Genomic DNA, 25,714 nt, shown 5'->3' on the forward strand with positions numbered 1-25,714 from the left:
TAGGCTCTATTTCACTAAGTTTTACTCAAGAGTAAACCCCACTGGAGTTCATAGACCTACCTTAGTCATAGCCCTGAGCTTAGATGGATCTACTCGGAGTAGGGCAAATGTTGGCTGCAAGCCGTTTATAATTGCATGATGCTGGAAATTAGGGAGAGGGTTTTTGCAACCCTGAGCGCTGCCCCTGCCCGCCCTGTGCTGGAGGGCTGATTGCTGTGGGGCGGGGCTTGTGGGGTGGAAAGGGGCGGGGGTCGCGAGCTTTGGGACCACGTGGCGGCCTCTCGACTACCCGGGGGAGGAAGAGGAAGATGGCCAAGGCGCCGGGGGGAGCTGGGGGGCAGAGAGGAGGAGGGGGCCCGCGCTGCCCTCTCTTGGGGTGAGCTGAAATGTTGGGGGGTGCAGTGCACAGCTGCAAATGTGCAAGGGGGGTATACAGGCATGCATGCATGCATGCAATGGGGCGAAAGTCTTGCTTCTAACAATGGGGTCAGTGGGTCACCGTGTTCTGTGCACGGCGCTGTGGGGCGGGTGATCCCGCAAAAGTGGGGGGGTACTGGGTGTGGTTGGAGGACGCTTGGGCGCAGGTTATGGGGAGGGGGGAAGCCTGTTTGCAGAGGCCTGTGGATTTGGAGGGGGCAGGTGAGAGTCTTGGGGGGCAGAGGAGAGTTGGTGGATCAAGGGCAGGCGAGGGAGATCGGGGTCGCTTTGGGGAGAAAAGGAAGATTTGGGGGTGGGTCGTTGTTTTGGATGTGGGGATGGATTTTGCGTTTAGGGGTGCAGGGCAAGGAGGGGGCGAGGCACAGGATGTGGGGCAGGGGATTTGCAGCGCAGGGGGAAGAAAAAGGGCAGAAGGGGTCATGGGGCGAGCTGGGTTGGAGGGCTCATTTGGCGATGTGGGGTGAAATGCTGGAGCTCCTTTCATGAAGTGCTGGGGAAGGGAGTCTACGGGCATGCACGGAATCTATGGGGCTAGGAGAAAATGCCCGAGGGGAGGTTGGGTTATATGGGGAGCTTTATTACCAAGGGGGCACTTGATGGGTTTTGGGGGCAGAGGAGGGGCTGCGGCCCTAGGCATGTGGGGAGAAGCTGAGAGGCTCAAAGGGGGAGAGGAGACCTGGAGGGGTTCTGTTTAGCAGTAAGTTTCTATGGGGAAAAGGATGTGGGGTTCAGCAGTCTATGGGGTTAGGGGAGCAGTTGAGGCATGTGGAAAGCTGGGGGGCAGTTGGGGAGGCGTCTTAGCAAGGGGACATGGGAGGGGCTCTGTGGGGCTGGAGGGGCGTGTGAAGGTGTGGGGCGGGGCGGAGGGGCTTGGAAAGGGGGCGTGTAGCTGGGAGGTGGTTAGTGTGGGGTGAGGGAGACGTGGGGTGGTGGTCTGTTAGTAGCAAGGGGGCAGCGGAGGTCTATGGGGAACGCCTGTCCGGAGTTGGGGGAAATGTGGGGAGAAGGGGGGCTTGCATTTTGCGAACAGTATAGAGTGCTGGATAGGGTTGGGGGGGAGGCTAACTTATGTGGGGCACGTCCTCCCCCTCGGAGGTGGGGGAGACAGCCGGTAGAAGTGTGGCGTAGTGGTTGCATTCACACGTTCTGGGAGAGGAAGCGTGTCAGAGCAGAAAGCGGGAGTCGCTGTGGAGGCAGCTCGACGTTGTACACGCGTCTAGCCTTTTATTTGTGAGGCGGGCCTGTGTTCTGTTACAACTTCACACGCGTTGGGCTGTATATGTGTACATGGAGAAGAGGCAAGCGCGCGTTTTGTTACGGCTTGACGCGTGTCGAGCTTCTCTCATGAGGGGCGAAAGAGGCAGGTGCGGGTGTCGCCACGACTACACGCGTGTCGAGCTTTGGATTGATGAGTGGGAGGGCAGGTGCGGGTTTTGTCAGGACTTCACGTGTACGCGGCCCGACTAGATTTCCCTCCCTCTTAGGGCTTGTGTGTATATATAGAGGGGACTATATTTCCACCTGGGGCGGAGGGATACCCCTTCGAAGATGCCGCGCTCTCTCTTTTTTAGCGCCCCCCCCTTTTAAATTTGGCGGGATTTGACGGGAGTGCTTTAAAAAAAAAACGTGCGCCAACGGCTATCCTGGCGCGCGCTTTCCTGCCACGGGCGTGCGCTTCTTTTTTTGTGCACGGGTGGGGGAGGAAACGCGAGAGGATGGAACAGCCGCGGGGGCGGTCTGGAGGTGAGCGGAAGCGCGGCGCGCCTCGAATGAATGAAGAGGATTTTTTATAGCGGCGGGAGGGACGCCCTTTCCTCAGAAGAGCCGCCCCCCCCCCCCCGCTGCCTTCAGCAACAGCGGGAGGGTAAGAAGAACAGCGCCCCCTTGCAAGCAGGTGGAAGAGGAGGGGGGCGAGGTTGACAGCGCGCTGGAGGGAAGAGCTGCTGCTCCGGGGAACGTTCCAATCCCAGCCGAGGGAGGCGCTCTGGAACAGCCTGGCCCAGTGAGCCAAAGTGGAGCTTGCAGTGGCCACCAGCTGCAGGAAACGAGCAAGGCAGGAAGAAAAGGAGCGGGGGACTTATTTTTATATTTAAAGCAACTAGGCAAGCAAACCACCGCAGCCCTGGCTGGGAGGGACCTTGGCGCAAGCAGGCAGGCAGGAGCCCGAGGAGGTGGAGGCGGCTGGGCCGAGCCAGAGCCGGGCCTCGTGGAAGCGATGGATCGGAAGAGGTGGGAGTGCTCAGCCCTGCCGCAGGGATGGAAAAGGGAAGAAGTGACCAGAAAATCGGGACTCTCCGCTGGGAAGAGTGATGTCTATTATTATAGGTGAATGTGGCGCGGGCAAGAGGAGGGTGGCGGCCGGGAGGGTGCAGGGGGGGGCTGCTGCTGCGGCCGGCCGCCACCGTCGCCTACCTTTCTCCTTGCCTTGCTTTCTCACTGCTATTTAAAAAAAAAAAAAAGACGTCTGTCACTCTATTGCAAACCTAATATCGACATGCACACAGGTTCAGTGATGGATGGAGCGAGTCAAAGGGAGGGTAATATACAGCCAGCCTGCCTTTTCTCTGCCCTCGCTTGGGGCTACTGCAAAAGTCTGGCGCCTCGTGACAAGGGGGGGGCTACGCTGGATACAGCATGGGGGGGACTGGCTGCTTATGCTGAGCCTCTGCCTGCTTGTGCCAGTTTTGCGGAGGGGGGATTGTGGGAGGCTTGGCGCAAATGGCAGCTGTGGGTTGTGCATTTGTGTCTGGAGCCCTGTTGCCCAGCGCATAATTTCAGCCAGAGCAGTAATTTGTATAAGCCAGGATTTTTTTAAGGGAGGGTCTGCTTCAGATTGAATGGGCACCCTCTTGAAATGTGGGGGAGAGCCCGTGGATAAATTGTCTGTGCTCTAGAAGGTTGCAACCCGTGTGTGTGATGGTCTTGCTGCTAATATTTGGGGCGGTTGGAGTGTCTTAAATGCCTTTTATACATCACAGCTGCTGGTGCTGTAGTGCAAGTGTTTGCATTGGGTGTTTGGGGATGAGACTGGTCTGGCTCCTTTTTGCATTGGAGGTTTGGGGTGTCTCTTGGTGAGGGGGTATCGCAAAGTGGGGGACAGCAAAAAAAACCCCCAACATAGAAGGAACATGTGTTTTCCGTCTAGAAAATTGTGGCTCTCCTCTGTAGAAGTACGGGGGGGGGGGCTTTCACATAGCAACAAACCAGCAGGCAAATGCATGAGATGTCCCCCACCTCATTGCATCAGGGCTTGGGGGGGGGTTAACCTCTTAGGAGTGGAACCCTAATTGCAGCAGAATTCTAGGTAGAGGAAGAAGGAAGACGATATAGAGGAATGAACCTTTTTAAATTAAAAAAATTGGGAGGGGGGACTGCAAGCCGCCTGTCGGTAGGGGAGATGGCATCCCCACTTCGTAGGCTGTCCTTGCCAGCCGCTCGACTCCCCCCCTCTGCAAAGGGGGAAGGGTCTTGGAGTGGGGACGATCTAGGAGGGTGGATCTCCGTTAGCAAATGCCCCCGGACGTGGTGGGTGGGCGCCATGTTGCCACGACCAGCCTAGGGTTTAGTCAATGCCTGTTTTGCGGAGGAGGGCGAGGGTGCTTTTCTCAAAAATTCTCTGGTGTCCAAGTTTGGCGCCCGCTGGCAAGCATCTGTTGCATGTTGGGGGTGGGTTTGTGCAAACTGCAGATAACTGTGTGGGGCACAGATGGGGCTTCAATAGGGAACGGTTTCTCCTTGCCCCAGTATGACTTCAGGCTGTCAGCAGGCACTAGAGATATTTGCAGCCTATTTTGGGGGGGATGAGGAACCCTGGTGCATAGACGTGCATGTGTGAGAGAGGAGAATTTTGCGTCTAAGGCATTAAATGATAGCCAACAGATAAGGCAGGGGGGAGGACATTTATATCTCCTGTCATTGCTGTGGGAGATGGATGTGGGGTGCAATCATGTTCATTCATACAGGAAATTAGGTATTATCATTATTAAATTTATTACCTGCCCTTCACCAAAAGATCCCAGGGCAAGTCACAACACTATAAAATACAGTGTTAAAAAGTTCCGCAGCATTTGTCAGAACTAGCCACAGCGTTTACACAACATGGAAAACCATGCATGCTGTTCAAAACGGGTGGGGATTTTTTCAGCCCAAGGGCCGCATTCTGTCTTGAGCAACCTTGCGAGGGCCACGTACCGGTGGTGGGCGGGCCCAAAGGGCTAAAGTGGGCGGAACAAATGGATGTGGATTTTATCTTTGTATGGTACGCTAGTTTCTGCGCAACACTTGGCCCACGCCTCTGGCCAAACGAAAGTATTCAAGGTGGGCACAAATCAGGTTGAAGGGGGTGTGGCTTAGGAGGGGTGTGGCCTGGGGAAATGCTCAAGGGCTAGACAAGAGTTCTGGAGAGCACCTCTGATTTATACAGTGTCATAGCACTTCACGAACATTTTATAATTTTTAAAACAATATATACAATGAAAGAAATGTTCAAATAGTGAGAAATAAGAATTAGAAAAGACTAACTGAAGACACCATCAGCCAAACTTTGAACTCAAAAGTATAGATAGAATGAATGTTCATTTATGATAACCAAAATGCAAATAAACAGCTAAGTTGAGCTAGGGAGGAACTTGCACACTTAAATGTTTGCTTGTGAAAGAATTCCACCCACCTGTTCAAAAAAAACTTCTCAGGTTTAGGAATAGGATTACAACGTTATAGCACGAGTATTTCTTTTTTGTAAGGTACGACAGTTAAATTTACACATAATCATGACCTGCCTTACCTCTCAAAACCATTGTATGTTTTGCAAAGGATCTGTGACCAGTCTTAAGAGTCTAGAGTGGAGGTTCTCAAAACTGTATTGTAGCCCACTGGCGATCCAGGAGTTTAATTTGGTTGGCCTGTGCAAAGGTTGCAGAACAGACAAAAATATCCATACACCCGGCACTTGAAAAAGGCAGAAATCAAGGGGCTGTTTTGACCAGGGCTGGCAAATACACTTAAGAAGTCTCCAGCCCGGGGGCCCTGATTTTCATTATTTGGAGCTGGTACAATATATTGATTTTTTTCCCCTGTAAAAAATTACCAGTTCAAAACAAGGCCACAGTTATCTGTGTGCTTTGATTTGTAGAATATTAAGTGGTCAGAAGAGACCCATTGAAATTAATGAACTTAAGTCACGTCTGTTAACTTGAGTGAGTCTACTCTGAGTTGGACTAGCATTGAATATCGCCTTGTGTGTTGGGTGTCACATCTATGAGACATGGGAAAGTCCAGTATGGCCCAGGAGCTAATACTAGGATAGGGACCCTGTAGCCCTCCAGATGTTGCTAGACGGCTGCTGGAAATTGGAGTCCAACATCTGGAGAAGCATCAAGTTCCCCATCCCTGATCTAAGAAGCAGCATTCCCCTCCCTTGGGAAGGAATGCCTCTTCTAAATAGACAGAGTGATGTGAGAGTCTGTATAGAAACTAGCCTGCCATACCAAGGTAAAATTTACATTAGTTGCCCCACCCACCCCCTTACCTATCTAAAAGAGCACCTTCCCCAGTATCAGCCATCTTGGAGGCTGATGAGAGTTGCCCGGTCTGGTGGTGGCCCATAACAGGGCCTTTCTGGTGGTGGCTACTCATTTCTGGAACCCTCTCCCTGGAGAAGTGCATCTGCCTCCATCGCTACTGACTTTCAGGAGGAGTGTGAAAACATTTCTGTTTTACCCAGGCGCTTTGTGGCTAGGGGGGCTGTTATTGACAACCTGAAGATCAGGCATGAAAGAATGTTTTTAATTGTAAGTCTGTTTTAAAACTTTTTAGAATACTTCTTGTTGTTAAATTGGTTTGTTGATATGTTTGCTGCCCTGAGCTCTTTCTGGAGGAAGAGCGGGGTATAATTTAATAAATAATAATAAATAGTATGTAGCTCCTGGAATGTTGCCCAAAAGGGATTGTGGCCCTCGTACTGAATAGAAGTTCCCTGCTCCTGGCCTATAGGGGGGAAATTTAATTTTCGGAGCCTGGTGTGCATATCTTAAATGGATATCATGCTATTCAACATCTATGTAAAGCTGCTTGGGGCCATCATCAGGAGATTTGGGCTGCAGTGTCACCAATATGCGGATGACACTCAGCTCTATCTCTCGTTTAAGTCCTCACCAAGGTTGGCTGTGGATACCATGTCCAAGTGCCTGGAATCCGTTAGTGAATGGATGGGAACGAATAGACTGAAGCTTAACCCTGACAAGACCGAGGTGTTGCTCGTGGGAGACAAGAGTAAGTTGGGAGATGTAGACCTGGTGATTAATGGAGTAAAATTACCCCTGAAAGACCAGGTCCGTAGCCTCGGGGTCATTCTCGACTCCCAACTGTCCATGGAGGCTCAGGTTTTGGCAGTGGGTCAGGCAGCTTGGTATCAACTTCATCTGATACGGAAGCTGCGACCCTACCTTCCTGTTCATCTGCTCCCATGAGTAGTACATGCCCTTGTCTCCTCTCGCTTAGACTACTGTAATGCGCTCTACGTGGGGCTGCCCTTGAAAACGATCCGGAAACTACAGCTGATACAAAATGTGGCGGCACGTTTAATTAGTAACTGCCGTCGCCGTGATCACATCACGCCAGTGTTAGTAGATCTACACTGGTTACCAGTTGTTTACCGGGCCCAATTCAAGGTGTTGGTGTTGACCTTTAAAGCCCTATACGGTGTCGGCCCAGTTTATCTGAAGGAGCGCCTCCAGCATCACCAATTAGGCCGCCTAACAAGATCAGCCACACAAGACCTTCTCTCGATTCCGCCAGTTGAAACAGCTAGGCTGGTGCGAACCAGAGAGAGGGCATTTTTGATTGTGGCCCCCACCCTCTGGAACTCCCTTCCTTTCGATCTTCGCCATGCCCCCTCCTTGATAGGCTTTTGCCGAGCCTTAAAGACCTGGCTATTCAGGCAGGCCTATGGGAAATCTGGGGTATGTTAGTTTTTAATTACCTGAAAGAGGTGTTTAGTTTTTTAAATATTAGTATGTTGTATTGGTTTTATACTGGATTTTATTGTATATGTAAGTCACCTAGAGTGGCCGTTAATTCAGCCAGATAGGCGACTCACAAATAAAATTTTATTATTATTTATTATATCAGGCCACTATTACTCTGATGTATTTGGAGCTCCTTGGGAGTTTTATCAGTGAGAGCAGTCATGACTCATTTCACAACAGTTTGTTAGCTACAAAAACCTCACGGACCTGACCTAGAATGTTTCCCAGGATCCTCTGCAACACTGGCAACTTGGCAGACATCTGTCAACCACCAAACGTCCACCCTTGCAGGGACAAAGTTTGGAACTTTCCCTCTATATAATCCATCATTTAATTCTGATTTTGTGTGCATTTTTTTCCATTTGCTTGTTTTTTAAATTAAGCCCCTTGTGGGGGGGTTTGCCCCCCCCAGGCTCTGTGAAAAATGTCTGGCATTATACCCTCTTCGCAACTGGGAAAAAAGAGGAGGTAGATGAGGCTGCCCCTTTGTAATAAGAGCAGGGATGCATTTGCAAGCCTTTTATGAAAAGAAACATTAAAAAAGGACAAAAGGCCTTCGCTTGCCCATGCAGAGTAGACATATGGAGGCTGTTTAGACACTCTGAATAGGGCTGCGATGCATTCATCTTAATCTGCGCTTCCCAAAGTCTGGGAGTTGCAAATAAAATAAAAGAGTGAAAGAAATGCAGGGGGGCTTTTTTTTTTGTCCTCAGTGGCTGGGGCAAGCTATAGGGGGGGAAGCCTTACAATGCAGGCCTACCTTTAAATGGGACGAGCGTGCAGAATCGTTTTCAGCGCTTTGCAGCTGCCTTTTCAAATCTTTTCTGTTACCAGGAGGCTGAGGGGATGAGCCCAGGCAAAATGAAGCTTCACGTTTATTTTTAAAGGCGCTGAGATTCAGAAGTCTCTTCACATCAGGGTGTGTGTGCCAAGTTGCTGAGTGGGGAGGGGGCATATTATTATCATCTATATATCCCGCCCTTCCTCTCAAAGGAGGGTGGCAAATTACACAAATCGTAAAACAATTAAAACAGTTTCAGTACAGAAGCGGACTGGGAATGATCCCAGTCTGTGTCTGTGTTAGAATAAACTCTGTTAGAATAAAGTAGAATTAGGGTTTAATGTTTTTAATGATGTTTTGTTTTAACATATTTTAAAAGACATTTTCTTTTAATATATTGTGCGGAATGGACTTCCTGGTGTGATGGTATCTGCAAGAGGCCCTGGCCTGCGGAGCACAGTGATTCAACTGGGTATATGAGGAGTAAGCCGGCCTTTCAGGTATCCTGGTCCCGAGCTGTATAGGGCTTTGTACACAACCACAGTGCTGGGGAAAACAGAAGGGGGTAGAAAAAGAGGAAGGCCAAACAAGAGATGGATTGATTCCATAAGGGAAGCCACAGACCTGAACTTACAAGATCTGAACAGGGTGGTTCATGACAGATGCTCTTGGAGGTTGCTGATTCATAGGGTCGCCATAAGTCGTAGTCGACTTGAAGGCGCATAACAACAACACAAGCACCTGGCTCAGTAGTTAATTGGGTACCAGTGCAAGTCTTTCGGCAGCAGTTGAACTGCTGCATTTTGCCCTAGCTGCAGCTTCTGAACTTACCAGTGTTGACACTGCCTGTGTCTGTTACGTTACGTGTGCTTTTCTGCATTTGTTTTGAGATTCGTTTTGGGGTGTATCAGTGGTGATCCTAACTCGCAATGGGAAATTAGCCGCTCCGGAACCAGCTTTGAAAATTAAAGTTGGAATCCATAGTTCGGCCAATCAGAGTAGACCCATTGGGAATAATAGGTGTGACTTGCTTTAGGTTCCATTAATTTCAGTGGGTCTCATTAGAGTACCGCTTACTTGGATGCAACCCTAAGTTTGCAAAAAGTTAATCAAGCCAGTGATGTAAGGACACAATTATGAACATAGAAGATTCCTCACATACGGTTGGGGTCCTTGATTCGTGTAGTTCAGTATTGGCTACTCTGACAGGCTCTCTCCAGGATTTCTCTCAGGAGGTTCCCAGCTCTGCCTGGAGATGCGTGGATTGAACCAGGACACCACGCAAGGCGGATGCTCTTCCACCAAGCTGTGGTCCGTCCCCTAAAGATCAAGTAGGATTCTAGTCCTCATGGTTCTGAATATAATCCATTTAGTTTAGTATGGTCTACTCTGACTGGTAGCAGCTTTCTAGGGTCCCAACAGGGAAGGATCTATACATTGTCCTCAATCTGGTCCTGATATTGACTCCCTGGGGTCGATAGGACTGGGCAGTGGGTGAATAAAGACCAGAGGGGGGATTGAAAAGGGTCTAGTGGTGGAAAAGGTGTTTACCAGGCATAGTACGAAAAGTGTGTGAATTGGGAACTGTTTCAGAAATAACAGACATGGGCATGTACAGAGCGCTCCTGCCTTGCCAGTGACAAACCTCTGCATTTAATAAGATAATTCTTGACTTTGTACTTCATTTATATTCCTAAGAATTTGGTTTAAGGTTTGTGGCAATGTGGATCAACTCATCAAAGGAGCCAATGAACAGAAGTTTGGCAGGCCCTGTTTTCGCTGGAGATGGTTGGGGAGTGAGCTTTGGGCCCTCTGCCTGCAGAGCTGTGATGTTTGCCGAGGTCCCCGGAGATTAGCAGGTGTCCTCTGAAGACACGGACCCTCTGGTTTTGTTAAGGACCTGACTTTCTCCATGGGAAAGCCTGGCCTGGCAATCCAACTACTCATCGCCCTTTGCACATTCCCATGTGTTAGATTTCTCGGGGCTTTTGCAACTCTTGCAGCCGCTGAGCAGAACTGTGGCAGAGGTGAGAGACCTTCCCGGAAACTCCTTAGCTGCAGCGTCCACCCAGCACTTTCTCCCAGGAATTGAAACGCACCCAGCGTTCGCATCCCTTGGCACCAGTCCTATCCAAAGGCCACTTTGAAAGACCTGCTACAGCAAAGGCCTGAGCCTTACCTTTATTTATTTATTTATTTATTACATTTGTATACCGCCCCATAGCCGAAGCTCTCTGGGTGGTTTACAACAATTAAAAACACTAAAAACAAATATGCAAATTTAAAAACACTTTTTTAACAAAACAATTTAAAAACGCATGCTAAAATGCCTGGGAGAAGAGGAAAGACTTGACCTGGCGCCCAAAAGATAACAGTGTTGGCACCAGGCGCACCTCGTCACAGATACAATTCCATAATTTGGGGGCCACCACTGAGAAGGCCCTCTCCCTTGTTGCCAGACTCCCAGCTTTTCTCGGAGTAGGCACCTGGAGGAGGGCCTTGGATGTTGAGTGTAGTGTACGGGTGGGTTTGTGTTGGGAGAGGCGTTCCATCAGGTATTGTGGTCCCAAGCCGTGTAAGGCTTTATAGGTTAAAACCAGCACTTTGAATCAAGCTCGGAAACATACAGACAACCAATGCAAGCGGGCCAGAATTGGTTTTATATGTTCGAACCGTCTGGTCCCTGTTACCAATCTAGCCGCTGCATTTTGCAGAAGCTGCAGTTTCCGAACTGTCTTCAAAGGCAGCCCCACGTAGAGCGCATTGCAGTAATCTAACTTGGAGGTTATCAGAACATGGACAACTGAAGCCAGGTTATCCCTGTCCAGATAGGAACTGTCTGATATATTGCATTAAGAGTAAGGGTTGGAGACCTTGGGCCCAGGGGCCAAATGTGGCCCTCAGGACTCTCTCCAGATCACCCGTTCACTTGCCCTGCTTTGCACCTGCCTTGCGCATTTTTTGCCTGGCTGGGATGCCTTGAACTCTTGATTCAGGCCCTTGCCCTGATGGACAAGGAGTGTGTGGCGAAACTACCCTAATGTACAAATGCTGAATTTTACTTCTGTTGCTCTACCCATTTTCTTGGCTCTGGCTCCACCTGCCACTGGCATGTGGCCCTCAGAAGTTTGCCCAGAAGGAAATGTGGCCCTCAAGCTTCAAAGGTGTGGCTCCCCATCCCTGCTTAAGAGGGCCTTGGGTTTGTTTCAGGGGAGTAACCACGGCAGATATCTTTGGCATTGTTGGAGATTTTATTTAAAAACTGATAAGAACGCTTTAAACGCAGAGAGGCCTTTTTTTTATATCAATGACTGGCCTCTTTCAGGGTGAGTGGTGGGCCAGTGATCTGGGATACAACTTCTGGATGTGGGAGGGGGCGGAAATCCTAAAAAGGTGGGTGGCAACCAGCCCAAGGGAAATGTTGGCACAAAGGATGTTTTGGTCTAATGTTTTATGTGGGAAGCAGTGATGCCTTGGAATGAACTCCTTGCTCTTCCGCCTTCAAACAACGGGTCTCTTCGCCACCTCCCTCCATCAGCGACTTGAATCGTAGAGCACTTTTCTGCATCCCCTGCGTGTGTGGGGGACAAATGGCGCCTGTCCACTTTTGATACACCTGCAGCAGGGGTGAGACCGCATGTGGCCCTCTAAGCCTCTTTCTGGCCCCTGGGGCTCTTTCCCAGGCCACGCCCCCTCACCGGCCCTTTGCGTTTGGCTGGCTGGAGTGTGGCCTTGAGCTGGGGGTAATGCTTACCGGGATAAAGAGGTGTGTGGGTTGTATTCCTCTTAAGTCCTCCTCAGAGTGAATGGAAATGGACTGCCTTCAAGTCGATCCCGACTTATGGCTACCCTATGATCAGGGGTGTTCATGGTAAGCGGCATTCAGAGGGGGTTTCCCATTGTCTCCCTCTGTGGCTAGCCCTGCTCAGCTTGCCACAGCTGCACAAGCCTGCCCCTTCCTTGTCCACAACAGCCAGCTGGGGGGCAACTGGGCTCCTTGGGACTATGCAGCTTGCCCACGGCTGCACAGGTGGCAGGGCACGTCACCCCAGAGCCACTCACTGTGGGGGTGATCTTTAGCTGGCCCTTTACGCCCAGGAGATACAAGCGGGGATTTGAACTCACAGCCTCTGGACTCCCAGCCAGGCTCTCCTCCCCAGAGTAGATCCGTTGAAATGAATGAGCAGAGGTTAGTCATGCCCATTAACTTCAATCGGTCTACTGCTGAGTAAGGCTAGCACTGAATATGCTACATGTACAGATACTTCCAACTCTGGAGTGGCTAGAACGTAGCCTGTTGTGCAAAGGTAAGAGTCAAACCCTGTCGCTCTGCCCACTTCTGCTTCTGGCCCCAACCACCACCGGCATGCGGCCCCTGGGAAGTTCAGAGATTTTTCTCTTTCTTTATTTTCTTACGTCCTGCGTGCATGTGCTTTTTTTTTTAACTTGGTACTTGGCACTTTTGCTGCACCAGGTTCGCCGCAACGCTACCCACCACGCCAGCCAGCATTCTAGAAACTATAATCTCTCTCTTGTGTCCTCAGCCCGAGTGGGAAGAAATTCCGAAGCAAGCCTCAGCTGGCCCGTTACCTGGGGAACTCCATGGACCTGAGCACGTTCGACTTCCGGACAGGGAAGATGCTTATGAGCAAAGTGAACAAGAACAGACAGCGGATGCGCTACGACTGTTCCAGCCAAGCCAAGGTGAGGCCGGCCGGCAACCGGCCTTCTTGCAGCCCCTCTTGTGTTTGACCGTCCTGTGCGCGTCTGGAGATTCCTGGGCGGGGATGCACCTGGCATCTAGAAAAGTTGTTTTGTTGAGGGGTAATCTACAGTTCCCAGGATTCTTTGGGAGGAGAAATGTGGTTTAAATGTATGGTGTGTATGCAGCCATAGAGCGTGGAAAAGTAACTTTTTTGAACTACAACTCCCATCAGCCCTGGGGCTGATGGGAGTTGTAGTTTTAAAAAGTTACTTTTCCACGCTCTGGTTTGCATACAGTTGGACACCGTTTTATTATTATGAATTTCTTTATTTATTACACTTTTATACCGCCCTATAGCCGAAGCTCTCTGGGCGCTTTGCAACATAAAAGTTGTACAGTTGATAGTAAAAGAAAACGAATGTATCACATTTTAAATAAACATAACTGAACAATGGATCCCAAACAATATGCATATCTTCAAAAACAAAAGGTAACAATTATAAAAATAGCTAGACAAAAAGGTATAAACATCGTAAAACATAAACCAAACAGTAAATCTCAAACAATATACATTTCATCAAAAGCAGAACAAAAAAAGAGTAACAGTTGTAAAATATGTCTAATAACAGTTATAAAATATGTCTCAAACAAAGTTCTGTACTGTCCCATTGTGCTTCTCCCCACCTAACCACCATCTTCTATAATCAGTGAATCAAGATGGCGGACTGGACCTTTTAGGCTATGTGGTCTGAAGGCACATGAGGCCACCACCTTGCTGAAGCTAAGCAGGTCTGGCCCTGGTCAGTGCCTGGATGGGAACCACATGCATGTCACCTTGGGTTTCTGTGCATGAAAGAAAAGCAGGGTATAAACGCAAGAAATCAAATACAAATAAGTAAAAACTGCACTGATTGTAACCAAATTTGGCAGGCTTGTATATTGCAGTTTACCCAACAGCATTAGGATGAAAACGCTAAAAAGAAAAATCAGTGCAGTTTGGAAAGGTTCAGTCCTCCATCCTGAATCAAAATGGCGTCCAGTGGTATCCAAGCAAAGTTGCTCCTTGCTCTCGGGAGTCGTCATGCAAAACTTGGTTACGATATTCTAAGGGGGTGTTCAAATGCAGAGCAAATGGACAAAACAACTTTCCAAAATATACAGCAGACTAGAGGTTGCACTGGTGCTTGCTTTGCTCACCAACTCCTCCTTTCACTTAGAACTTGCCAGCCCCACCTCCCTTTGGATTCCTCCCCCCCCCCCCGAAAAAAGCCCTCAACGTGAGTAGCAGATGGATTGTCCGACCCACCTGCCAAAATCCCTTACAGGGTTCCCAAGCTGCCACTGAGGGAAGTCTGCATATTAAAATGTAGGCTTCTTTCTCATGCTTCCTGCAGCAGCAGCAGGGTGTGTAGGGGATCAGTGGGGCTTAAGATGTTTCCTACTTTGCCCAGTGGCAGCAGCAACAACGGAACAGAGACCCTCCCGTTCCACAAGGCTAGCCAAGGAGGAAGAAAATGGCTGTAGTTCACAGCACCATCTGTTGGCTGCCGTGAGAACTGCAGCATGGCGACAACCTTACACAAATGTAGATATAGGAAGATATATAGGCAGTCCATAAGCCCAAATAGAAATCTGACCTAGACTGACATTTCTAAGATACATGTTTAAATATAGACATGGCAGTGGCATCTTCAGACCACTGAGTGAAGGATGGCAGGTGTTTATCCTTCTCACCTTGAAATATTAGTCTCTTTGCAACCATAAGGGTTTGCAGGATCCACTTTTGTTGTCCATCTGTTAGTCTCCACATCATAGGAATATGATTTAACAGCAAATCAAGGCTTTCTCCAAAACAAAACTTTTTTTTTTTTAACCAAAAAGGTGGCGCCACAGGGCACACCCGCATCATATGCAACAAAGGCATTATCAATATTGCATCACCAGCAACGGTCTGAACTAGCCAATTCCTTCTTATAAGATGCAAAAGGTGCCTTTCTTGGCAGACTGGGAGGCCTTGTTAACAGTGTTGACACCCTCTGTGGTTTGAGGGGTGGCTGGGCCTTCTCTCTCGTGCCTCTCAGGTTGTGGAATGACCTCCATTTTGAGGGGCGTCTTGTGCCATCACTGTCTGCTTTTCGACGATTGGTCGAGACGCTGCACTTCTTTACCCAGGCCTTCGGCTCAGTGGGAATAGGTGACATTCCTCTTCCTTCCCCTCATCCATTTCAGGGCAAGCCTGACCTAAACACCGCACTCCCCGTCCGGCAGACAGCTTCGATCTTCAAGCAGCCGGTCACCAAGATCACCAATCACCCCAGCAATAAAGTGAAGAGCGACCCCCAGAAAGCAGTCGATCAGCCGCGCCAGGTAAGCACGCTGTTGGCGCTTGTGTCCTGCTTGCGGGCTTCCTATTGGGGCATTTGGTTGGCCTCTGTGAGAACGGGATGCTGGTCTAGATGGGTCCCCCCCACCTCCCTTTGACGTGATCCTACGGGGATCTTCTTACGATGTCAGGAGATAAGTTGTTTGCCTTAAATAAGCTTGTCTTATTTATGTCCATCACTCTGTGATACTTTCAGCCTCGCAGCAACCCAGTGAAGGGGGTCTAGGTTGAGAAATAGCATGAGTCAGACCGTTGGTCCGTCTAGCTCAGTATTGTACCTGGGACCTTCTGCACCCAAGGCAGGTGCTCTGCTACTGAGCTCTGGCCCTTCCCTGGCCTGGAGGAAGGATTAAGAGGAATGTGTGTAGAAATTAGCCTACTGTACAAAGGTGAAACTCGCATCCGTTGCTCTGCCAGCCTTTGCCTGTGGCCCCTGGGAGGTTGGCTGAAAAAGGTTACCCATCCCTGGTTTGTTTATCATATTCACATCCCGTTCATCTCAGCGACTGAATCTGGGGCATTCTGTGTGCCAGGCCGGGTCTTTGCCACTGAGCATGAATTAGTTCGGTTCGACTCTTAAAACTGCCCTGGAATGTTTTGCCCTATCGGACCCTGGCTTGTGCAATTGTAACGACAGATAAATAGCATCGGTTGATGATGTGCATTTGATTGATGACTGCCTGCTTTGCCAATGAGGCTTGAAATGCTCTTAACGAATCGTCTTGATTTGATTTGGGAAGGAATTGGTTCTGCTGGACTTGTTCATTAAGATGCACGGAAACGAACACAAGCTGATCTCGCATTATATTTTCTCTGGTTTGTGAGCTGCTTTAGGCACATCTGTGGAACAGGAGCATACAAATTATTGTTACAGTAATACCTCAGTTAACAAATCCTCCAGGAACAAAGCTCATTTTAAGGAAGGCTTTTTTTAAGGTGAAACCGACTGGCTTGGCTTGGCTGTGGATAAACTTTCGAGCCTGTGGCGTTGCTTTAAGATGAAACTGAGCAGCCCGTGCCTTTGCTATTTCTGAACTGCCCCTGCCTTTGCTTTGCTATGGATAAACTTTCAAGCCTGTGCCTTTCCTTTAAAGCGAAACTGATAAGCCTTTGCTTTGCTAGGGTGAAACTGACAACCCTGTGTTGCCTTAGAGAGATTTCTTGCTTTCTCCCAGTATTGGGGAGGGAAGGATCCAATACAATTCAGAAGAGGAAAAGGAGGGGAGGGGAAAGGGAGGGGGCCAGATAGGCACCCTTTGAAGCCCCTGTTGAAGCACCATGTATGAGCAAGTGTAGGAACCTCTCCCTATCCTTTCCATGTTATTCCTACCTCTGGTACAAAAGTTTCGGTTGAAGAAGTGATGTGCGAGAACTTATCTCCTTTGTTAACTGAGGTATTACCATATTCTTTTCTACTTCTATAGCTTCCAGAAGTACTTTACAAAAAAAAATAAGGAGAAAATAGATGTCAGAGCGTACATATATATATATATATATATATATATTATTCTGATAAACTTGATGAAAAATAGGAATGAAATAACCGGGGAGTGGATGGATGCAAAATAAAATCTATTAACAAATGATAACAACAAAACTGTCGTTGGCAAGAATGTTATCTTTCTGAAGATATACAGTGGGGCCCCGCTTGTCGGCGGCCCGCTAATATGGCAGTTTTCAATTAGAGTAAGGCCCCACTCATAAGGTGCTTTGTTCCGCTTTTATGGCGGTTTTGTTTATTGATGGAGTTCCGCTTTTCGGCAGGGGTCTGGAATGTAACCCGCCGTATGAGTGGGGCCCTACTGTAGTTGATTACAGCTCTTAAAAAACTGGGAAAGAGTTAGCGGTGACCTTCCTTGCTGCTTATTCCAATATTTACTTTTTTAAAATGCATAGTTTGTTGTGTGTGTTTTAAAAAAGTTTCTGTAACAATAAAAGTAACAACAAGCATAAGCAATGAGGGAGGGTGGAAACGGCAGCAAAACATGTCAAGTCATAATACCATTAAGGAAATCTGGCACATTTAAAAAGAGAAAGAAACAAATAAAAATAAATAATTGGGAGAAAATGGGTTGGTTAGGGAAGGGAAGGGAGGAAATAAGCTCCGGAAGAGCCCCACATGGTGCGCTGATCGTGCAAACCGCTCTTAAGTAGGAGTCCCAGATCTGAAGAGTATTTATGTTCTTTGCGCCTCCAAGTAAAAGCAGCTCTTTCACATGCAGCAGAGGAAGAAAGCTCTTCTGACTATTGAGCAATCCAATAGATGCTTTTTAAAAGAGAGAAGCATTGTTCAAAACTATGAAATCTCCCTCGCCCCTGTCTTGCCCATCGGCATACAGATTAAATTTAATAAATTAAATTAGAAAAGACTATTTAGTAAATTTGTTAGCTCCTTTCCTTCACAAGAGTGAACCCAAAGCGGCTTAACTAGGAAAGGCCTCTCTCTGGCTGAGATCCTAAAGAGCCAGCATTGCCCTTGGTGTAAAGTAGTTTCCTTGGGATTAATGACTCTCACCATGTGCAGACAAACATGCCTGACCAGTCTCTTTTTCCTCTCCCCCCCAACCTGGGACATTTTTTATATATATATATGAACTACTCTCACTCAGGGCTGTGGAGTCGGTATGTCAAACCTCCAACTCCTACTCCTCTATTTTTCTACTGTCCAACTCCTTCATAAATGGCAAATATATATCAATGTATTAACATTAATAAATATTAAAATATTAATTTTATTTTGAAGTCGGAGTCAGTACATTTCTTCCGACTCCACCCAGAATTGCTTCCGACTCCACAGCCCTGCTCTCACTCTCTCCTCTCTCTCTTCCAGCTCTTCTGGGAGAAGAAGCTAAGTGGCTTAAATGCCTTCGATATCGCAGAGGAGCTAGTGAAAACTATGGACCTTCCAAAAGGCTTGCAAGGTACTCCAGTTGAACTGTTTCAACAGCTATAAGAATATCAGCAGGGCCTGGCTGCTGGATTGGGTTGTAGGGGAGCCCTGTCTAGTCCAGCATCCTGTCCTTACAGTGGCCAACCAGATGCCCCAATGGGAAGTCCCCAGACAGCACTTGAGTGCAACACCAACTCTCCCCACTTCCAATTCCCAGCAACTCATGTTCGGAGCCATCCTGCCACCAACAGTGGGAAGAGACCATAACCATCATGGCTTGTAGCCATTGATAGCCTTCTGCTCCTCCCTGAATTTGTCTAATCCTCTTTTTACAGTAAGTAGACATTGCTACTTCCTGTGTGGGAGCGAAGTCCATAGAATAGTAGAATTGGAAGGGGCCTCTAAGGCCATTGAGACCAACCCCCTGCTCAAGGCAGGAATCCAACTTAAAGCATCCCCGACAGGTGGCTGTCCAGCTGCCTCTTGAAAGGCCTCCAGGGTTGGAGAGCCCACTACCTCTCTAGGTCATTGGTTCCATTGTTGTATGGCTCTAACAGTTAGGAAGTTTTTCCTGATGTTCAGCCGAAATGTGGCTTCCTGCAACTTGAGCCCATTATTCCACATCCTGCACTCTGGGACGATCGAGAAGAAATCCCGGCCCTCCTCTGTGTGGCAACCTTTCAAGTCCTTGAAGAGTGCTATCCTATCTCCCCTCAGTCTTCTCCAGGCTAAACAGGCCTAGTTCTTTCATAGGGCTTTGTTTCCAGTCCCCTGATCATCCTCAATGCCCTCCTCTGAACCCGCTCCAGTTTGTCCACATCCTTTTTAAAGTGCGGTGTCCAGAACTGGATTCAATACTCAAGATGAGGCCTAACAAGTACCGAATAGAGGGGAACTAGGACTTCACTTTTTTTGCAGCCCCGCTTGTATTCATCTTAGGTTTGGCTCTGCACATGGGACAAGGGAATTGACTTCATCTGCTTTTGGGTTCTGTTTTCTCTCTAGGTGTGGGTCCTGGGTGCACCGACGAGACTCTCCTTTCCGCCATCGCCAGTGCTCTCCACACCAGCACGATGCCCATTACCGGACAGCTTTCCGCCGCTGTGGAAAAGAATCCCGGAGTCTGGTTAAACACCTCTCAGCCCCTTTGCAAAGCCTTCATGGTGACAGATGAAGACATCAGGTAGCGAACGCAGTAGCATAGTGGCACATTCGGAAGTGCAGGGTCTCTTCTTGACGGTCATGCATCAAATTCAACCGCCTGCTCAGTGGAGGAATCCAAGTTAAAGTGTGATAGTTCCGTCCTCTGACTTCCTCCCCACCTCTCCCAGATTGGTTTTATTTATTTATTTATTAAAATCTTTTTAATTTGAATAAATGGATAATAATAAATTAAAATGAAAGCAAAATTTAAAAAAGACACAGATGGCGACATAAAATAAAGTGACACGGAGTCCAAAAGCAAATTATGAGTCCCAGATTTCGCAAAAGGCTGATGACAGGTACTGCTGCATTTGATGTTCAGAGGTATATAAAATAAAGCCCCGCCATACCACATGAAATGCGTCCGTTTTCAGCTCGTGCCTTGAATCGATCGTAAGGAAGGGGTGTGTGTTCCAAAATGGCAATGTTCCAGAAATTCTTTTACCAAAGGGATAATATATAATGGACTGCCTTCAAGTCGATCCGGACTCATGGCTTCCCTATGAATAGGGTTTTCATGGTAAGCGGTATTCAGAGGGGGTTTACCATTGCCTCCCCCTGAGGCTAGTCCTCCCCAGCTGGCTAGGGCCTGCTCAGCTTACCACAGCTGCACAAGTCAGCCCCTTCAGGGACATGTTGAAATTATCTCAAGTTTTCCATGTTTGAACAATTGAAAGACGACCAGCCAGGGCTGTGGAGTCGGAAGCAATTTTGGGTGGACTCGGAGTCAGTAGAAATGTACCCACCGCGGCTTCAAAATAAAAACTTTCATAGGAATTTAGGGAAGTTTTCTTGTTCAGAAATTTTAATCAAATAAACATATGTTATGCTCTATCAATCTAGCCTGATGATTCACGTGGTGGAGATGAAATGCCTTGTGCTACAGTAAATTTGTTATTACTAGTTAATATACATTTGCCATTTCTGAAGGAGTCGGACAGTAGAAAAATAGAGGAGTCGAAGGTTTGGCGCACCGACTCCACAGCCCTGCGACCAGCAGATAAAAGTTACGTTTTCAGATCTTTAAATAAAATAACCTGCCCACCCCCTGGTTGTGAGGGGTCTCCATATTCGTCTCTCCCACGTGCAGCGGAAACGCCAAAGGAACAATTGGGGTATGTGGCTCTTTGTTGTTGTCAAGCTGATTCCATCCTAGTTTGTCCTTGACAGGAAACAAGAGGAGCTTGTCCAGCAGGTGCGCAAAAGGCTGGAAGAAGCACTCATGGCTGACATGCTAGCTCACGTAGAGGAGATTGCGAGGGATGGCGAGACCCCTGCGGAGAATGCTGGGGGCGATGAAGAGGAGGAGGAGGAGGAGGAGGATTTAGATCATGGCCCGGAGGTGGAGAATGTATAGTCCAGGTACTATAGCAGCTACTCAGTACTGATAATGTCCCCTCCCTGTCATCTACACCAGGAGTAGGGAACATATGGGTCTCGTTCCCATATGGCAATCTTTTGGGGGGGTCATGCCTGTGGTGGGCGGGGCCAGAGGCAAAATTGGGCAGACCACTAAATCCAGTTGTGGACACCGCACTTTAAGAAGGATGCAGACAAACTGGGATGGGTTCAGAGGAGGACAACGAGGATGATCAGGGGACTGGAAACAAAGCCCTGCGAGGAGAAACTGGGCGTGTTTAGGCTTGAGAAGAGAAGCTGAGGGGAGATATGATAGCACTCTTCAAGTACATGAAAGGTTGCCACATAGAGGAGGGCCGGGATCTCTTCTCGATCGTCCCAGAGTGCAGGACAGGGAATAGTGGGCTCAAGTGACAGAAAGCCAGATTTCGGCTGAACATCAGGAAAAACTTCCTAACTGTTAGAGCGGTACCACAATGGGACCTATGGCCTCGGGAGGTGGTGGGCTCTGCAACGCTGGAGCTGTTCAAGAGGCAGCTGGACAGCCATCTGTCGGGAATGCTTTAAGCTGAATTCCTGCCTTGATCAGGGGGTTGGACTTGATGGCCTTACAGGCCCCTTTCAACTCTACTATTGTATTATTATTTTAAATCTCACATTTATTTTTTATTTTATTTATTAAATGTATTAGTCTCCCATCTGGCTGGTTCTGCAGCCACTCTGGGCGACGCACAACATAAAACATACAATTCACATTAAAACCTTAAAAATTGTATAGTATTGCTCACTTTAAAAGGCAACAACCTGTTCTTCCAGGCCTTTGCCACAACAGACAACGCCTTCTAACCCACGCTATATTTTGTTGCGGCCAGGACCTTTCCCATAGGTCTAAATTCTCACACTCTTCAGGAAGCAAGGATATGTGCAAGCTTTAATATACTGTATTACCCTTTCTGTCTTTGATAGCTGACCATTAGGCACAGGATGATGGGGGGGGGGAAAGAACTTTATGAATACATTTGATAAGTATAACAAACTAAGACGCCACATTTCTCACTGGACCCTAACCTTACACTGACGCTGTCCATCTCGAATGAATGGTACTGTACTGCATTACAACAAAAAAATAGTGGAGTTTTTTTCCACACATGCACAGTAGCCAGCCGCGTGCACCTGGGGAAACATCATGAGCAGGGTGTTTTGTGCACAGACCTCAGGAGATTGCGGCAGTTTCCCCAGCCTCTGATCTTGGGAGCTTCTGTTTAGCTGCTATGACCAGTGGTAACGCCTGCCTTTCATGAAGCTTTTAAAAAAAGCTTTGGTGAGTTCCCATCACAGCATCTTGAGACCCCTAAGCTTCAGTCGTTAAAAAAAATTAAGTAGTAGGTTGTGCTTCCTAGCTAGGCTCTGCCTCCCTAGCCGGAGACAGTATGCTTCTCAGTTGCTGGGCATCACAAGCACAGAGAGTGGCTGTTGCACTCGAGCTCCAATCCTGCTTGTGGGCTTCCTTTAACGGGCATCCTGTGAAAACAGGATGCTGGACTCAATGAGCCCCCTTCGCCCTGATCCGGAAGGCTCTTACGTTGTGTTCAAATGTGAGCATTTGAATAAGGCCACTTCCACAGCCATGCGTTTAAGGCAGTCTTGTACTATTTTAACAACCGTGGGAGAATGGTGAGAACTGGCGTTCGTGAAGGGTGCTGGGAATTGTGGATCTGAGAGGTCAGACCACAGTTCCCAGAATCCTTTGGGGGGGAGCCATAATTGTTAAAGTGGTATAAGAGTGCTTTCAGTGCATGGTGCGGATGTGACCTTCCCTTTTGTACTACAGATGAGGTGCTGCCCATTACCTTCCAGGCCAAGTGAAAGGCTCTAGTTTTGGTGTATAAAGCCCTACCCAACTTGGGACCAGGATACCTGTAATATCCTTATATACCCAGTTGATCACTGCACTCTGCAGGTGAGGACCTCCTGCAGATATCATCTTATCAGGAGGTCCATTCTGCACAACAGGAAGGAAGGAGACCTTTAGGGTTGTGACACTACCTTTTGGGATCCCCTCTCCTTAAATATTAGGCAGGCGCCATCTCTATTATCTTTTCGGCACCTACTGAAGACCTTCCTCTTTCACCAAGCCTTTTAAGTAGAGACCTTCCTCTTTCACCAAGCCTTTTAAGTAGAGACCTCATCCCAGTCTGCGTCTGTGCTGGAATGGCTTTTAAAGACATTTTGTTTTAATGTGTTTTGAAGTCTTATGTTTTTAAGATATTTTAAAGTGCTTTTGGTGTTTTTGTTTGCCACCCTGGGCTCCTTCTGGGAGAATTTCATATATAAATTTCATAAATAAGTAATTCCTCGTGGGTCAACTTTGGAAGGGGCCGCTGCATTCTTCTCACACTTGACAGGGATAGGTGCGACATGCTGGTCCTCTGTGATTTATTGTCTCTCTCTTCCCCCCCGCCCCCTTTTCAGGGTGTTCTTGCTGAGAACTCTGTTTGAGTCCTGACCTGCGCCAAGGCGAGCGTGTCTTCAGACTGCCTGTGAATGTGTTTGACCTCAATTTGCAGGAAGCCTTAGAATCCAGTGGCTGAGTAGATCCTGGCTAGTTTGAAGATGGACTTCACTAAAAACCATATTTGTTCTCTCTTTCTCCTTTCCCCGCCCCCCAATTTTTCTTAAGTGTCACAGGGGAGGGAGGAAGTTGGAGGAACTACGCATCTGACCGTACCGTCTTACTTGCAAACCAGCAGTGTGACTTGAGCAGGCTTCCCTGAGCTTTGTAAAAGCAACCTCACATGCCCCCCACACTAATTTTCTTTTTTGGTTTAACCGGGAGTTGGGGAGAGGGCATTGTGAGGACAATAATTTGGGACCACGCTGTCCCGGACTGTGTTTTTGAGTTGTAGATATAATCTGTTCCTCCTGCAAGATCTTGCCATGGACATTTTTGTGTTTTGTTTCTCAGCTGACTCTTGGGGTGGGGGTTGAAGATTGTCTGTCTTGCTTTTTAAAGGAGCAGAAGGGTGCCTTCCTGTTTGGGTGTGAGGAATATGAGAATCCAAGGTATTTGACTGTCGAAAACCCCTTTCTTCCGGACAGACTGTAAGCTGAGTTGAATACGTGGAGGAGTCGAGGTGACTGTGGTTTGCGTGGAACTCTCTGGAGTGCAAATGTTTTGGGGGGTTTTATACACACAAAGTCCGTTGTAGAAAGACTATTCAGTGGCACTGCTTTAAAAAAATAATTGGAGAAAAACCTTTGTAAGCTGAAGGTGCTATATAGTATGTGTTTTTTCATGACTGTTAAAGAGGAGGGGGAGGGTTACATTGGCCATTATCTGTTTTATCAGATTAAAATTATTTGCGGGGGAGGGTGCCTTTGCCTCACCCAATTAAATGCTAATTGTTTTTAATGTCCGCTCAAAGGGGAGCTCAACCAATCCAGTTTTGAAATGATGCAGGATCTGCTTTAACATGTTCAGCATCGTACCTTGAATGCTTCCCACGCCGGAAGCTAATGCAAAATCATGATATGCATAAGCAGCATTCCCCCTCCCATTGGCATCAAACCCAGAAATGTTGCTTTGATGGCTTCACAAGAAGGCAGGAGACATATCTGCGCTTTTAATTGGCTTGCTTTTATCCTGGCTCGTTTGGAAGCCATTTAAACTGTTGGTTCCGGGTTTGCATGCTAACGGGAAGTAAATCCTGGCTTGGTTTTGCTGCCTGGGCAAAGGCACCGAACGGCAGAAAAGAGGCTGCCTGTGGGATCCTCGTCTTCCCATGAACTTTACAATAGACATTGAATTTCTAGTGGTAGGGTTTCACTGTTCTGCCTGTGAGTGACCAACCATGTTTGATAGCTGCGTTGCAGCTTCCACAGTGCATATGGTGTTGCTTCTTATTGAGGTACGGCGGGTGATTCTCCTGAGGTTCCACTTTTCCTCACTTGAGAGGGGAACTCCACACCGCACCCAGTTCAATGGCCACCCCTGCTGCTGAATTTTGTTTCCTTGAGGGAGGGGGGTGTTCATCCCCAAAGGTGGAAACGTTCCGTCTGGAGCCTGTAACCAGGATCCAAAGCAGTTTGTGAGGCTCTCTCTTTGGAGAATAACATAAGGAGAGAGTAATACTTGCAATGGAGATATTTGCCAGTTTGCTCAAACAGCTGGAAGTTATTCAAGCAGCTGTGGTAATCCACAATGCAGATCTCTGGCACGCACACACTTCCCTCTCCCATCTTTTCCACACTCTCTCTCATCCATCTTGGCAGGTAACCCCAAGCAAACCCTCTTTCCTTTTTTACGCTTTGCGGGCAGTAAAACCAAACCAACAAGATTCATATTTGCTCTCGGATGTTAGTGTGACAAAACCGTTAGTACTGCGGACTTTCTTCATGGTGTCCTATCAAAAACTTTTTGTATGTCTTCAAACACACGGTCACACACGTACCCTTTTTCCTTTAGTCCTAACCGATGTACTTTGAGCCGTGATCACATTTGTAATGTACAGGCTTGTTGGGAACTATTAGTTTTGTAATAAAAAATGTTTTTCATAAATTCATCTCTGTCCTCCCCACCCCCCCCCACCCCTTGGTGAGAAACTGTTGAGCTGAATGTGGATGATGATGTGTGTCCTCAAATAAGGAGGTTGTAGAGTTGGAAAATGCAGGAAAAAGCAGTCAAATGGGGTGGGTGGGGTGGAAGCAACGGTTCATCTTCATTGTTTTTTTTAAAAAAAATTGTCTGGATTGCGGATAATAGAGGATGGATTACCAGCATGGCGCCTGGAGGCCCAGTAGTGCTCTTGAGATCTTCCCCTAGCCACCCACAAAGTCTCTGACCCCCACCCTCTTGATTATGAGGTTGGTTAGCTTTCTCTCTTGAAAGGTGCATAGAGCTGAAGGAGAAATTTAGAAAGAGTGTCACTCT

General features: G+C 48.0%; 2 protein-coding genes across 5 annotated transcripts in view; both read left to right on the top strand.

Annotated features, from left to right (window-relative positions):
• TCF3 (transcription factor 3) overlaps positions 1-25,714 on the top strand; it is a 271,367-nt gene that overhangs the window by 130,469 nt on the left and 115,184 nt on the right. The gene's annotated exons all lie outside the window — the stretch shown is intronic.
• On the top strand, positions 274-25,342 carry MBD3 (methyl-CpG binding domain protein 3). 4 transcript variants are annotated; one of them, XM_061601467.1, is made up of 7 exons: positions 274-376; positions 12,789-12,948; positions 15,179-15,316; positions 18,163-18,253; positions 19,228-19,405; positions 20,596-20,787; positions 23,257-25,342. In XM_061601467.1, exons 1-6 carry the CDS (start codon positions 309-311, stop codon positions 20,780-20,782), a joined length of 822 nt encoding a protein of 273 aa, XP_061457451.1. In that variant the 5' UTR covers positions 274-308; the 3' UTR covers positions 20,783-20,787; positions 23,257-25,342. The 4 variants fall into 4 exon arrangements, with proteins under 4 accessions (XP_061457451.1, XP_061457450.1, XP_061457449.1 ...); XM_061601466.1 differs by lacking the exon at positions 274-376 and adding an exon at positions 2,122-2,763 and having other exon boundaries at positions 23,798-25,342; XM_061601465.1 differs by lacking the exon at positions 274-376 and adding an exon at positions 2,125-2,763.

Source organism: Rhineura floridana, chromosome 18 (assembly GCF_030035675.1).
Source record: "Rhineura floridana isolate rRhiFlo1 chromosome 18, rRhiFlo1.hap2, whole genome shotgun sequence".
In the NCBI taxonomy this organism is placed as follows: domain Eukaryota; kingdom Metazoa; phylum Chordata; class Lepidosauria; order Squamata; family Rhineuridae; genus Rhineura; species Rhineura floridana.

What these genes read in the sequence shown, in the direction of transcription:
- MBD3 (XM_061601466.1), top strand. Translation starts at nt 2,654, where the DNA reads ATGGATCGGAAGAGGTGGGAGTGCTCAGCCCTGCCGCAGGGATGGAAA. An exon ending in AGTGATGTCTATTATTATAG is followed by an intron (nt 2,764 to 12,788) that starts GTGAATGTGGCG and finishes TTGTGTCCTCAG; the next exon opens with CCCGAGTGGGAAGAAATTCC. An exon ending in GTGACAGATGAAGACATCAG is followed by an intron (nt 19,406 to 20,595) that starts GTAGCGAACGCA and finishes TGTCCTTGACAG; the next exon opens with GAAACAAGAGGAGCTTGTCC.